Source organism: Electrona antarctica (assembly GCF_951216825.1).
Source record: "Electrona antarctica genome assembly, chromosome: 3".
NCBI lineage: Eukaryota > Metazoa > Chordata > Actinopteri > Myctophiformes > Myctophidae > Electrona > Electrona antarctica.
Genome location: NC_136808.1, coordinates 11,673,699 through 11,690,113, shown reverse-complemented (window position 1 = coordinate 11,690,113; position 16,415 = coordinate 11,673,699). Strand labels below are relative to the sequence as shown.

Genomic DNA, 16,415 nt, shown 5'->3' with positions numbered 1-16,415 from the left:
CCACTATCCATGCAGTATTGATGTTGGTACCATTGGGAAAGATAACAGGCAAACAAACGTTGACCAAAATAACAATTCTTCTACATTCTGTGTAAACTTCTTGTAAAATAAGTTTTGAGTTGTGATAGCTATTAGTTAACTTTTTACCCTATTCACCTGTAGTGTCTCACCTTAAGTAATGCAGATGTTTAACCGTTTCCACGTCAAAAAAATTTGCCTCCGTTTTTTGTCAGGAAGCAAAGCTGCCAAAATGCGAGTATGACAAGTCTTATTTACAGGGCTGCACACAAGCGGTACGCCAGTGCGCATGTGTCGTCAAAATTAATTCTGCGCTGTCAATCAAGCGCCGGGAAGCGCTTCTGCGTACCGCCTGCTGGGGCCGCCTAGAATGATTATTATGGCCAGAATACTAGTAAAATCTGTAGCGAGAGCATTTCCCACCGACTGCCAATCAAAGTACGTCTTGCACAAGTGCACTGGCCATTGTGGCCAATCACAGCGCGTCCTTACTCAAACGAGGGAGGATCCATTTCCATGCTGCTCGCTGCTCGGAGGAGGGCGGTTCGGTTGACAGGAGTTTACTACTGAGAAATCCTGACACAAATGGTTCGGCTTCTCCGTTTCAGATGTGGAGCAAACTAAAAAGTAAAGGTTGTAAAAGGGGATGCTTTGCACTCTTCCCATTCGCCGCTGTGCTTATGTTTGTTTTCCGGGTGCTGGAGCAAGTTGCTCGTGTGCGATGCCGTCTCTCACAGCCTAGGCACCGTAGCCTGGCTAATAAGCCAGACTCAAATCACACTGTCGTGATTCGGTCTGGCTTATAGGCACCGGCCACTGACTTTTTACGGGTACAGGTTTTAGTTCCGACAGTGGGAAGAGTGCAAAGCATTGCGGACTGGCACTGCTGCTGCAGCCTGCACAACATGAAGCTTATCAACATGACAACACCGTGTCCCGACATACTGTCCCTTATTATCGTAAAGTCGGGTAGTGTACACTGTTTATTTTTACACCGAGGAGCCATGTGTGTCTGACTGTACGTTGCCTCGGTAAAAACAAAAGGGAAGCCTGACGTATGCTTTGCCGTACGACGTGTATGTTAAACAAATAGCTGATCTGCAAGCTCACAACGTGTCGCCTCCGCAACACGTTGTGAGCTAGTAGATCGGCTATTTAAATATATATATATTTTTTTTTAAAGTACCTAAATATTGCTTTGATGCTCATATTATCCTTAGGAAGTATTAAGTTGTTTTTATTAGAATATGCATTTAGGGCTGGACCACACATGGACCTAGCTGCAATTTCCAACTCTAGATTTATTTTTATAATGGTATGAATCTAGAGTTGCAATACCCTCCATTGACTCACAAGTCCCCACCTATCCAATAAATATAGTTTTTCTATAAGTTATTCATGCATCCCTCTTTTATCCATCCGGCGAGACGGGTCGCCGCATTTTGGAGTACCAAGTAACTTCTCCAGGTGCTCCTCTGAGTACTAGACCAAAAAAGTTGTGTGCAGCCCTGCTTATTTATCCACAATAACAAGGAACCTACAGCAACATCCAGGCCGCTGTATTGTATGGGTCTGTGTTTGAATGGGTCAAGCCAAGCTCTGGTTCTGTCCTATAGCCTTGTGTAGCGATACATACTAATATCACTGCATGGAAATTAGTCTCGTCCCTTTTTTCTTGTAATGTGTATATATATATATATATATATATATATATATATTTTTTTTTTAGGGATAGACAGTACTATAGACTGACAGGAAATGGGGAGAGAGATGGGGGAGTTGAACCCGCGGCACACTGCCAGACTGGACTACCAGCCAAGGGTGCCTGGACCGCTGAGCCACGGCCCAGGCCTATACGCGAGGCTAGTTCTGTCCTGCCTCATGAGTATCTAAAAAGGGCAGTGATATTACGATAGCTATTGCGCATTCATACCTGAAAACGTCATGTTAAAACCCTCGTAACTCATGGAGAAGCGATATGAATCGTAGCTGAGCGCTGAAGTTCCCGTAGAGCCCTGCCCTGACACTAGGAGGCAGCACTAGGCCGGTGAGCCGGGCCACTGGAACCAGGAAGTTGCTGTCTTCTGTGATTGACAGGTAGTCGTGATTCTCCTCCAAATGGAAGGTGTGGAACACCAGATGGACTCCTAGGAACAAACGCGAGCGCGCGCACACACACACACACACACACACACACACACACACACACACACACACACACACACACACACACACACACACACACACACACACACACACACACACACACACACACACACACACACACACACACACACACACACACACACACACACACACAGTGATTGATATGCAGAGATAAATTGCGTCATACCCACAAAATGTTATTTGTTGCCAATTTCCCAATGTTACCATAGTAACTATAGCAACCATAGCAGATTGCTGAAACATTTGGGACACATTTTTCACATTCTGAGTTAAACTAACACAGGATTTGACTTTGTATAATTAAAGTTAAACATTCAAACTATGCATGGTCTAGGCTGTATAATGTGATAATATATGTGACAATATGAGAATCTATGCGGACACTTGACAGCTGTGTGAAGGCGTGTGCGTGTGTGTGTGTGTGTGTATGTGTGTGTGTGTGTGTGTGTGTGTGTGTGTGTGTGAGAAAGAGAGAGAAAGACATGATGAGAGTCTGTGGGTTATCGTAACATCCAACCTCCCCTGAAAATATATTTAAGCATCTAATATTAAAGTGTGTGTGTGTACTGTACGCGTTTCCATAGCAACAGTGTGACATGTCAGAAAGTATCAATATTAGAACGGAGTATATTTTGTGCAAGCAAAACATATCATTTAGGTCATGTGTGTCACAGAAACAGTGTGTAACAGAGAGCTCCTTCCATCACATCCAACCCGCCCCCCCTGCGTTTGCGTGCGTGCGTGCGTGCGTGCGTGCGTGCGTGCGTGCGTGCGTGCGTGCGTGCCTGCGTGCGTGCGTGCGTGTTTGCGTGTGTGCCTCTCTCTCATCTATCCAACAGGACAGCTTGATTTGCAAGTCTCCCGTTACTAGACACATACTTTAGAAAAAGAGACACATTCGCTCTCATCAAACTGTTCCTCCTCTCATCCACATGGTGGAGTACATTTGGGAGTAATCTCCCAGATTGTGTGAATTGGGCAATCACTGCTTTTGTCACTCAGTCCCTGGAACGATGTGTTCCAGCTCACCAATACTGTGAGCCTCCTTCAACACACAACTGTGTGTGTGTGTGTGTGTGTGTGTGTGTGTGTGTGTGTGTGTGTGTGTGTGTGTGTGTGTGTGTATTTACAAGCTCACAACACTGTGCACTGTGAGCTTGTAAATCGGCTATTTTCGGTGAGCAACTTGTCGTATATCTTACTTGTCGTATCTTACGTCCTTACCTTTCCCATGGGACACTTCTATTGTCCAGGTGCAGTTCAGGGAGTTCGGGTAGAAATCAGGAAAGCCAGGTGACAGAATTGTACCAGTTTTACCGTAGACATAGCCTCCACATAGAGCTGAGAGAGAGAGAGAGAGAGAGAGAGCCGTCATTAAAATGCCTACCACCGAGAGAGAATAAAATCACCATTACACAACAACTTCTAGCACTTTTTCTGAATGTAGCCTTTCTTATTTTTTATCTTTGATTCTATACCTGCACTAGATGCGCCCAGACCTCTGTTTATGCTATGGTGTCTCATGTCTGTTGTTGTCCTGTATTGTTTGTATTGTTTGTATGTTTTAAACCACTACTCTTGCTGTAAACCTAATTGCCCTTCTGGGACATTAATAAAGACCTTGAACCTTGAACAACTGCCTCCGCCATTGGTGGTTGAATGTGTGTATGAATGAATGGGTGAGTGTGAGTATAATGCACAATCTATGTATCGGATAAAAGCGCTATATAAATGCACCATTATATAAATGCACAAACAGCCTTCAGGTTTAGCGCTCCCTTTACCTTGAATGTCACTTTAAATATTGAGTCCAACTGCAGGGCAATTTAGAAACCTGCTCATTAAGACTGTTGTAAGGTTTCTTTTTTAATAATGTTTTCAAACTATGTTCTTGTTCTTTTTTCTTTTTTTTTACTTCTGTCTTTATTTCAATATTATTACTCTGTTGCGACCGCATGTCGCATTTACTATGAAATCTTACATTTTTGTCCGTCACTCAAAATCCCCATACATGGGAAAGCCCCCATATATGGTGCCCAGGTCTCGTGACATCATCAGGGATAGAGATCCCTGATATAATATATAATAATAAATGCAAGCTGCTGTCGCAGTAATGGTTCAGTAGTGGTTCAGTAGTGGTTCACGTCGTGCTCAGGCGCGTTCCCCTCCGCCTGCTGCAGCATCTGAAGGTATTAGTGCAGCCGCGCCTGGCAGTGGCAGCCGGCAAAAATTTGAGTTCTCAACAGGCTCGAAAATTTAAGCCCGGTCCTACCTGGGACTAACCTGACTCCGCCAGATGGGGCAGCAGAGAGTACACTGGGTTCCCCCTTCCTGCTCCCATCTGGGAACTCTCAGGCAGACTAGATGCTCCGGCCACAAAACGGCCTGGCCAATCAGCGGCAGCTAGAGGCGGGATCAAGGCAGCACTGTGTATGCCCCATCTGGCGGAGTCGGGTTAACCTGGGCCCTCATCAAACCCTGTACATTCAAGAGAATATCCCCGCTACCACCCTTAGATCTTCCGGGCACTGCATGGGGTATTATAAGTAAATTAATCCACAAAACTAACGTAATTTGTATTGTTGACCTATTTCTAAAATATTAGCTCAACTTTCATTCAACTTTGAGCCCTCTATCACATGGAACTTTTTTGGGCGTAGTGATATGGACACAAAAAACATAGTTCCGTGTGATAGAGGGGTAAAAAATTAACGAAATTTGCACTAATATTTTAGAAATAGGTCAACAATACAAATTACGTTAGTTTTGTGGATTAATTTACTTTTAATGAGTGACCCCAGTGCCCCCCACAAAATGACCAGAACTACTTAATATTTCATCAAAACCAGAGCAGAACTCCCACCACGGGACTTGGGCAATCAATTAATACAGTTAATACAGCTTAAGTTCATAATGGAAACCATTTCATACAGCTTAAAGGTGTGGTGAAATCACACTTTTAGACCATATCCATGGTCATCATGGGCATACCTAACAATGGATGCCAAAAAAAAAAAAGTGTTTTACTTCCTGAAAACGAAAATGTGACGTGTCGAGGCCCACATCAATAAAAATGAAGCTCACCAGTTTGATTCCCATGCTTCATTGTCACAGCTGGTTTTGATTAAAGAACTACTCTTTAATCTCATTCAAGATGACATCCAGACAGTGTATTACTCGTTTTAAACGTGATCATCACGCTAAAATATGTATATAGGTTGTGTATAGGTTAGACATAATCCCCTGGCTTTGCCCCACGTCTTTCTGTCACTTTGTTTACAAACGTGAGAGGAAGTCAGGACTTGGAGGCCCCATAGCCCGGAGGGATGCCCACCATTTCCGTTTCACTACACCTTTAAGTTCAAAATAGTCTAAACTATCCCTTTAAATCATTCAATATGAATGGAGGTTATCGAGCAGGGTTATTTCTCTCTCATCCACTACCTCTACTTCCCTCTCTTTATCTCTCTCTGACTTACGTGTGTTGTTGTGACCAGCTCTGTATAGCAGCTCCCATCAGGACTCAGCTAAAACTAGGACACTGTCTGAACTAATGCCCAATGTATGCTTTGTGGTGTTGCAAGGCAAGCCAACAATAGCCAATCTGAAAGCTCACAATGAGTCTCATCCACGGCCTATTGTGAGCTTTCCAATCGAGTTTTTTTATTTATTTTTTGGCCAGACGACAACACCAAAAGATCACGTATAAATCCTGCTAAAAGGGTGTGTGACACTGTGTGTGTGTGTGTGTGTGTGTGTGTGTGTGTGTGTGTGTGTGTGTGTGTGTGTGTGTGTGTGTGCATGAGCGTGTGTGTATGCTGACCATTCTGTTTCCCATTCATTTCTAAGCAACACTCCTCTCAAATTACCACCTTTACAGTAAAAGCCAGGTTACAGATCCTTCCCACCAGACTCAACGTTTCCCTCCACCCATGTACCTCATTGCTTGCATCACACCACAGGGCTTGTTACATAAACCATGTCACACATTCTGAAAGGCTGCAATGCCTATAAAGGGCTTTACATAGCATGCCACGACAGAATAGTTGAACTCATAACAAAGCACATATCTAAACACTTTACACTGTGAGAATGTACACAAATATTCCTGTGTCAAACCGTCCATGTTTCAATTCTGTACTGGAAATCCTGAAATATTTACACATCTTTCTGCTAATACACCATATGTTGTTGTTGTTGTTGTCAATGAAGGAAAGTTTCCATTTTTGAAGTGGCCTGCACCTTTTATTCTAGCTTAGAAGAAACCTTTATGACCAAAGTGATAAAATACCAGCCGCTCCTCCAGACCATCACAGAGCTAGGCTATAGGTGCAATCTACTTGTGTATATTTTGGGCAGCCTAGGACATTTACATAGGTTGGTTCCCACTTCCCACTGAGCAATTTTCAGCCTAAAAACTGGGGTGAAAATAGTCTAAAAATGAAGGTTTTTTAGCAGTCTAGGCTAAGATTAGACGTTTAAACAACGTTGTTTCAACGTCTATATATAGACGGTCTACATTTAGACCTTGATTAGCCTGGCTAATCAAGGTCTATAGACGTTGAAACAAAGTTTTTTTTAGCAGAGTTTTTTAGCCTAGACTGCTAAAAAACTTTGCTAAAAACATTTTTAGACTATTTTCACCCCAGTATTTAGACCATTTTTTAGCCATTTAGACTACAAAAATGCTCAGTGGGTTGTAAGAGACTTCCAACAACTTGGGATGCCAAAAAGCAGCTAAAGGGCTTGCACAATTCTGTGCAATCTCTATCGGTAGCTGCCAAATATGGCAAAGACGGTGTACCCCTGAAGGGTGTGTGGGTCCCAGATTAGCTGACTGCATCTTGCACAGCACCGTGTAAATATTTGTGTCCTTGTATTGTATCTCTTATGTGGACAATGGACACTGTAAATAAATGATTAAAATGTGCGTGCGTGTGTGTGTATGGGTATGTGTATGTGTGGGGGCGAAGCAATTTTGCATGCGAGTGCGAGTGTGAGGAGATAATTGACATTGACTCTGCACATGAATTATTCCTTTCGTGAGGAAAACAGAAGTGTGTCTGTCCTGATCAAGTAGGCGGTTCTTTCAGGCCTGTACTTGTTACAAATGTTACAAGTACAGGCCTGTATTCAAAATGTTTTACTCAAGTACAAAAAGTATCGTCATTAAACTTTACTTATAGTGCCACTTGAACCTGAAGAGTATACTCTACTACTGAAGAGTATACTCTGAAGCTGAGGTACTCCAACAACAGGTACAACAGCTATTGCATAACCAGGTGGGGCACCCGGTGCATTCCTGGCACGCGTCGTTCCTGACCCGTGTGGTGCCCGAGTATAGGAGGTCTAGTTGTTTAACCCATTTAGACCTGAGGCCGATTCTGAAAACAATGGCTTCTAAATCGTAACAGTTTTCTGAAAAACCTATGTTTCTATGTCAGTGGTTCTCAGCCTTTTCCATGTCAAGGACCCCTCGGAATTATCTGTATTTGCCCGCGGACCCCCATCTGAAAATATGTTGTTCCAGTGCAGAAGCAAGGATTTGAGTTCAAAACGTTCGCTGTGAAAGAATATATATTCAAAGATTTGCGCCACATTATCACGATTTTTCAAAAAAAATACAAGCTCTGAGCTTGTAGATCTGCTATTTTTCCATAACTAAAGTATAACATAATGCTTAAAAAAAAAATCACCAAAAGGGGTTCCCGTCCAAAAGAGATACTAAAACATAGGCCAGTTGATTTTTAGTCGGCTTTTGCTTTGCATGTTGAACCGGGGCACATTGCAGGAGGCGGTGTGGTAGACTTATAAAAATAGTGCCAAGCTCAAATTATGTCCCTGCTAATGTGACAGCTGCTCGGTGAAATGTCATTAAAGCGCGACATTGAAGATGTCACAGTGTCCCTTTAAAGATGAGTCATGTGTCGGACGTGGTGTGTGAAGTGTTCCTATACTCCCTCTGCAACGTCAGTGCATCTCCACCTCGCCCTTCCAATTGAATCATCTTCATGCACAAGATCAGATACAACAGTGCATATTCATCTCCCATGGTCACGTGCGGGGCTGCTGAGTGGAGGGGCTGGCAGGTCCGCGAGGCAGCCTGGAAGCCAGAGCTGAATGCAAAGTGCCTGCCAGTGACCAGTGACCATCTGTTACAGCGCTGCCTGTTGACCCGTGCAGCCTACTAGAACCAACCCTCCCCCCCTCTCGCCCCCGGTGGGGTCTCAGAGAGTGGAGATTGAGTTCAGAGCCGTGAGTGTAATGGAGCTAATGTTATTCCTATACTACTGTCGGCTGCCAGCCACCATCATTTGCACAAAATACAGCGGGGAAACATCAATAAACCGTAAAGGGACACATTCATAGACATTGATTGAGTTGATTTACTATTTCATTTCATTTAATGAACTCATAGAAATGGGGTTTTAATCATCTAAAAGTAGAAGCAAACTTAATTTTTTAAACATTAGAGCATTGATTATCAATAGCCTCTTAATAGGATTAGGTGTGGTAATCCTTTCGTGCCAAGGGGTTTCAAGAATGTAATTTGCAATAAAATCCGCTCCCTGCTTCAGAATTGATGACAGCAAAAGACACTATCTCTCTCAATTTCCAAGTGTCTGGTCTGAGTATATCCTGCCATGGTTGGTTTGATTAGTTCATACCTATACCAAAGAAGGCACTTGCATGGAGGGCCCTGAACGGCATGGCCAGCGTATGGAACTCCAACCTTCCTCGTCAAACCAAACTCAGTTTCTTCTATGCAACGGTGGAGTCTGTTCTCCTGTACAATACGGTGGTGAATGCTGGACCGTGAAGCCAACCCCGCAGAAGTCTGGATGGGTGCTACACCAGAATGCTGCGTGCAGTACATAACATCAGCAAGAGTACACATGTTACCAACCGGAATCTGTATGATGGAATGCCAAGGGTGAGCCCGAAAATAGCAGCCAGCAGGAGAGTGAGACTAGCAGGACACTGCCAAAGACACCAAGAGCTGGCAGCCAGTAAACTAGTGCTGCGGGAACCAACACACGTTGCACCGGTCACGAGGACGTCCCACATTAACATACGTGGATGTACTCAACAAAGACGCAGGAGCGCAAAGCACCAACGAACTGGGAATGACTGGAAGCGACGATGGCGGGCTCGTCTGAGGACGAAGCTAGACTCTAGAGAGATACACGTACCACAACAATCTACACAAACAGTAAACATGTCATGTAAATCACACTAATTCCCAATGAGCTCTGACACAAACGTTAATGACTGTGGATCACATGACCACAGCAACCTCTCCCTCGGTCATGATTGTTGATCTTTTTCAGTGCTGCCTCAATTTTAATTGGTCGGTCGCAAAAAGAAGAAAAAAGAAAAAAACATTGATGAGCTCCTCTCCTCTCCAAATGTTGACCTGTTTTCTCCTTGACACGCCAAGAGCGCTCTGCCAAAAAAATAAACACTAACCACTAAGAGTGCTAAAATGTGAGGGCGTAATGCTGGGAAGAAGAGTGCTCCAAGCACTTCGGCCATAGAAATGAACATGCCAGAAAGGAGCTGGCAACTCAGACAACATTTTCAGCGGACACATCCCTGAAAAGAATAGTCAAGTCAGCTGTGCTTTGCTCTGTGCAGCTCAACTCTGCTCTGTTCGTAAACAGCTACATGGGAAATAAGGGCAGAGTGAGAGTGCGCGCGCCGCGCGTGCGTGCGCACGCGCGCACACGCACACGCACACACACACACACAAACACACACACGCGTGCGCGATGGCTGTAAGATAGGGTAGCTTGCAGCCAGTGGTACTCATTATTTTTAATGAGGAACACTATCAATGCTAATGCGGAGATGACAATGTGAGGTGCATTTTTATCCCATTCATCTCTGCTCTGTTCACTTCTGCCCCCTTTCTTCAGAGAATATGGGGTTTCCCCTCCCTTGAGAGATGGGTGTGCGTGCGTGCGTGCGTGCGTGCGTGCGTGCGTGCGTGCGTGCGTGCGTGCGCACACACTTGTGCGTGCGTGCGTGTTCCAAGGTTGCCTGTGATTTGGATATCATGAAGTGAGAAGAGAAAAGAAAAGAATGCACGTGAAGAGATTGGAAAGAGTATAGCTAAACATGTGCACACAAAAGAGTTTCTTACCATCACAGCTGGGAAGTGCGTGGCTCCACTGATGATTCAGCTCGCAGACGATTGGCTCTTGGTCGCTGAGGCTGTATCCGCGGTCACAGGCGAACGAGACCTGAGAGCCAATGGCGAAGGTGCTGCCGTGGCGACGGCCGTTGACCGGGATGCCAGGGTCGAGACAGGAGTCTGACTCCATCATCACACCTGACAGACATGTGCCACAAGGAATCAGTTCCAGGGTAAGTGTGTGTTAGTCTTATGCACGTGCTGCAAGGCAAATAATCATGAAGCTATATGTCTGACTATCTATCCATCTACAGTGTCCATCTGTCCTTCCGTCCATCCATCCATCCATCTCCACCCGCCCCTCTATACCAGAAAGCACGCTGGCTGGGCCAGGCTAGTCAGTCAGTCAGTCAGTCAGTCAGTCAGTCAGTCAGACAGGCAGACAGCCAGACAGCCAGACAGCCTTACTTTCATATCTAATGCTGAATCCCACAGAAGAGCGGCTGTTGTCCGTGGTAAACAACAGGAAGATGAAGTTGGAGGTGGAGATCAGGAAGAGGGGCGCCTGGGTTCCGTGGTATTCACCAATCAGAGCGGAGGAGACGGAGGGGCCGTCTCTGATCTCCAGCGTGTCGTAGTTGACCTCTGTCTGGAATCTGCACGCACACGCACACGCACACACACACACACACACACACACACACACACACACACACACACACACACACACACACACACACACACACACACACACACAAAAGATCACGGATAACACATTTCCAGTTAAACTGCATCTCTCTCTGCTATCAGTGTGCACAACTAATGTGATGCTAATCAGCCTAGTTTTTTAGTTTAGTTTATTTGATCATCCTTCAGTTTCAAATACAATATTTACAACAATGAATGGAAGCTGTTACAAAACAAAAACATGAAGATGATCAAAAGGAATAGGCAGAAGATGAAAGCTTATAAATGCCTATCCTACTTACAACAGAACATGATTCATAACACGCATTACATTAACATTAACAGATTCACAAAACAAAAGTATGTAGTCCGGCAGCCGACAGGCTTCTTTTGTTTAAAGTGGGACATTTGTTATATAGTCTTTTTTATTGGCCTAAAATATTGTCTATATACATTCATGAATCCACTTGCTGACCGGCTGTTAGTATTGGGCAATTTTTCTTTTTCATTAACATCCTATGGCAGGCAAAATTGTCAAAAATGTCAAACTTTCCTTATGCTTTAAGTAGCATGTGAGAAATGTGATGTCAGCACAAATGTGATGAGGTCAGCACATTTTGGGCAAGTTGCTATGGCTGTTTTTAGCCCAAGGAGTGTATTTTGTGCAAACCTAATGCTTGGAATGGATTCAGAAGCATGAAAACCCCCTAGTTTGACATGTTAAAGCAAAAGGAAAGTTTGACATTTTTGCCTGCCATAGGATGGTAATGGTAGGGTCACAAGAAACCTCGATACCCGATACCGACAGCCGGTCAGCAAGTGGATTCATGATATAGACAATATTTTAGGCCAATAAAAAAGACCATATACCAAATGTCCCACCCGTCCACCTCGACTGCCGGACTAATGCAAGATTATAGCTGCGGACAGACACAGAGCCGAATACGTGCATGTGTGTGTGTGTGTGCCCTTGCCGGTACATTTGTACACTCCCAGAGCTAAATTAACACTCAGGATCTCACCAGTGGGAAAAGTACTCACATTTTTTTCTTACGTCAAAACTGCAATATAGAAATACTCTAAAGTCCAGAATTCAAAAAGTACCAAAGTATTGGCATAAAAATGTACTTGAAGAACCACAAGTAAAAGTAGCTCATTATGCAGAATGTGCCATTTAAATGTATACAAATATTTAGAAAATTGCCGATCTACAAGCTCACAATGTGTCGCAGTGTCACATCGCGGCATTGTGAGCTTGTAGATCGGCTATTTTCAAATGGCCGATATGTATATATAGGGCTGAAGTGGTTAACGTATGTTTTGTAATATTAATACAAATCTACAAAGTAACTACTGTAGTAACTAAGGTTTTCAAATAAATGTAGTGGAGTAGAAGTAAAAGTACTGGAAATTAGTACACACACATGCCTATAAAAGTGTACTTAGTTACTGCACTTTACAGCACTGGGTTTCACGGTGCAGAAACCTGAACGTTCAAAACTATACCTATCGAAGTGTATCTTGACGGCGTGGTCCGGCTCTGCTTCGATCACCCACTGGCAGTTGAGAGAGTCTCTGTAGAAAGAGGGCCAGCCAGGAGACAGCAGGACACCTGTGGGAGAGGTGAGGTGGCCTCCACATGGAGCTGGAGATGCAGAGATAGAACAAACATACACCAAGAAAGAGACCTAGAACCTTAAAGACATAACTATTTACATCTGAACATCGGGCGGGTTGGACTAAAACAACAACTTTGGAGTATTTTTCTGAGAAAACAAGCAGCAAAGAAACGACAGAACGTAGGCGCTGTCTAGCAGCCTTGGCAGCACGAAAGGTTAGTGTTGAGCTTCGGCTGCTTGGAAATTGGAATTGATATAAACCTTACAACCCGCCATCTGACAGGTATGGCGACCTTCAGGGTTAAATCTTAACCCGTCATCTGACGGGGTCCGAAGCGTTTTGGCGTCATGAGTGTTAAGGTTATTGTGGCAGCGGTGGCCGAACGGATTGCGGAGCGGTCTTGATACCGGAAGGTCGCCAGTTCGAATCAGCGGTCCGACACGTTAAAATTACCACTGCTGAAGTGCCCTTGAACAAGGCATTGAACCACTACGATGAAATGTGTTCTATGAGCAGGGCCTGGCTGGAAACAAGTTCTTGAGCTTAGCCCAGATACCCTGGGTAAATATAGTAATCATTTCATTTCATTTCATTTCAAGGTTAACCACACCAATGCAACTCATTGAGTTGCAATGAGTTGCATTGGTGTTGGTTGCCCTTAAAACGTTTTTGTCCCAAGGAGTCCCTGGGAAATCTTTCTCTCGTTTGAACGAGATGTTATCTCATTCAAACAAGATATCTTGTTCAAACGAGATAATATCTCATTCAAACAAAACATGGCCACTCAGGGGCTCTGTACTATTCCACAGGTTTGTGTACTTTTTTTTATTTGTATTATATTCCCCATAGGGCATAGGGGGATCTTAGATCACCTCATATACCTGTAAGAACTTTGTTTGAAAAATCAACAAATCATCCCGGACGTTTCACTCAAATGGATATGAAGAATCAACTGAGTGCGAGAAAACGCTGATGTTACTGCTGACAAATTAGTTACATTTTCGCTAGAAACAGATTGTATCAAATATAAGTGACTGACTTGCTTTTAGCAAGCCATTTAAAAAAACGTATTTCATCAACTTCTGGATTCTAGCGACCTGCTGTACTGTATATAAATGGATCTGGCTAGTGCAGCGTGGTAGATTGTGCCTAGATTGTGCAATTGCAGTTTATTGCTAGCTGTAAAGCCCTCACACGCCATTGCACCTAGAGTGGTCTTCAGTCTTCACTGTCTACACAAACTCATTGGTGCACCTATACACAGTCCATTCTTGGCTTGTCCCATGTCTCTTTGTGCTCCGTCATCTCTGAAAAACTTGGAGGGAAGCTAGTGCCTTCATTCACAGTCTTGCTGACTGTCCCCATGGTGCAAAGTGAATCAGGCAGAATAGCTTTCATGTACTTTGTGCCCTCTGCCATGGAACTTGTTGCAGAGCAAGCTAAAACTAAAAGTGCTGGCCTCTCTTAATATCCTTGTGAAAGGCCTTGAGGACGACACCATTGGGAGCTGTCGCTGCAATGCCAGGATGAACTAGACACTTGACTTCAATTCCTAACTGCACCAAACTATTTCTCTACTTTATATCATCTTAGCTGTGTTTTCTTTATTTTTATTTGCAATATATTGTCGTCTTTTGTTCAAAACTTATTTTGGTTCTCGCTACTGTCACTATTTGGGTCAGGCCTGCCATGAAAAAGCGTTGTTCGTTTTAAATCCTAAAGTAATTTAAATGCGAATAATTATAATTATCGTAATTATCGCAATTATAATTGCGATTATAATACGATTTGCACCATAGCATTGCCACAAAGTAAACAAAATAACTGCTTTACTAGTCACAATAAGAGAGCAATGCAGCACAGTGGTACAGCAGTAATATTAGGGTGCCACTTTGGCCTGATTAAATCACGGCGGGAGACACGTAATTATCTGTCCCAGTTCTACAGGATGATATTTTCCAGCATCCCACATTTATTTGGCTGCAGCTCATTTCAATTTGATTGTCTGCAGCATCCCATTTATTAACAACAGGCAGCACTTAATCCATTTAGACCTGAGGACAATTCTACAAATGTCTTCTAAAAATGTTTCTATGTCAGCGGCTCTCAAACTATTTCATGTCAAGGACCCCTAGCATTATCTGTATTTTGACCCCCATCTGAAAATATGTTGTTTCAGGGACCCTCCCCAGAAGCAAAGATTTGAGTTAAAAACGAAAGAATATATTCAGAGATTTGTGCCACATTTTCACGATATTTCTAAAATAGCAGACCTACAAGCTCGTAGCGCGCCACTCGGTGGCGCGCTATGAGCTTGTAGATCTGCTATTTTTAAATAGCTAAAGCATAGCATAATGCTTACAACACCAAAAAGGGGTTCCCGCCCAAAATGGGTTAATACTGCAATTTAGGCTACTGAATTTGAAAAATAAAATATATCTATGATTGAGTATGTGTTGAGGGCTATCAGACTAAACCTAAAAAAAAAAGAAAGAAAAAAAAACACTGACATAAGGCTACATTCATAGCTTTTTTATTACTGCTTTCCATATAATGGTTATCTGGTGCTATGGTTTCATACATATGCCAGTTGTTGCATGTTGCATTCAATTTAACTGTGTATGCACATACTGTACACACACACACACTGTTGTACTGTATGCTCAAGGAAATGCAAACAAGAATAGCATGTATTATGTCTTAATGCATGTGTGTGCGTGCATACGTGCGTGTGTGCGTGCGTGCGTGCGTGCGTGCGTGCGTACCTTCACAGCGCGGTACGGCAGCAGACCAGACGACATTTCCATCCTGGATGATGCAGGTGACCTGATCTGACCCCTAAACGGCAATGATGTTGTTCAAGTTTTAATATGAAATGTTGTAATATATAACTTAAGTGATTGAATATTAAATGGTTAAGCAGTGAAGCACTATATTCTGATAGCAATCATTGCTATAGAGAATTTCTTCAGCAGCAGGGGTCTCTGCGGCTCTCCAGCTCTTCAGTAAACAGAAAATACATTTTCAGGTGGGGTGGCCAATCTTCCAAAGATTCGTATGAAAATCAACCGATAGGTTGCTAATCACTCCAATGCAATGAAGCCAGCAGACTCGCCTGGAGCCTACGTGATGTGTTTAGGAAACGCGGAGACGTCCGACGTGGCGTTGGTCGCGTTGTTACTAACCATTACTATTACTAACCCTAAATCTAACCCTAACCTCAAATAGTCTGATCTACAAGCTGACAACGCATCGCGGACACAACGTGTTATGAGCTTGCAGATCAGCTATTTTCAGCGTGCAACACGTCGTACGAAGAAGAATAAATCAGGCTTCACTGTGAGGGAGATGGGTTTTGTTGGCCGAGGCGATCATGTACATACACACAGCGCTCCTCGAAGCAAAATAACAAGCCATTGGAAGCTATATTTCGGTGGTATATTATGTTTAATCAAACAACAACAAGTTTACCACAATGTCTGGGTCGGGACATGTTCTGTCTGTGTCTGGCTGTCTGTGGATCAGTGCCAGCACACATCATCGAGTTGTAAGATGCACGCTGCACGCTCCAGCAGAGAAAGATTATGTTAATTTGGTCTGATTTGCGCTTATTGGTGGGTTTTCCGCTACGTATTCTATTCAGGCCTGTTTTATTTAGGGTGTGTTTTAGCTGAGTTTTCGCCTGGAAGGCTCAATGGAAATCTGACACACTGTTGAACAAAGTGAACTGTGAGAGAGTGACGTTCACACACACCCAGAATGAACA

General features: G+C 43.6%; 1 protein-coding gene across 1 annotated transcript in view; it reads right to left on the bottom strand.

Annotated features, from left to right (window-relative positions):
* Window positions 1-16,415, bottom strand: part of LOC306919635 (CUB and sushi domain-containing protein 1-like) — a gene marked incomplete at its 5' end in the record, with an annotated part of 687,041 nt that overhangs the window by 266,971 nt on the left and 403,655 nt on the right. Inside the window, 7 exon segments of the mRNA XM_079496199.1 lie at window positions 1,952-1,992; window positions 1,994-2,165; window positions 3,430-3,546; window positions 10,352-10,540; window positions 10,811-10,998; window positions 12,536-12,674; window positions 15,415-15,487. Of these exon segments, the coding sequence (XP_079352325.1) occupies window positions 1,952-1,992; window positions 1,994-2,165; window positions 3,430-3,546; window positions 10,352-10,540; window positions 10,811-10,998; window positions 12,536-12,674; window positions 15,415-15,487 (919 nt within the window).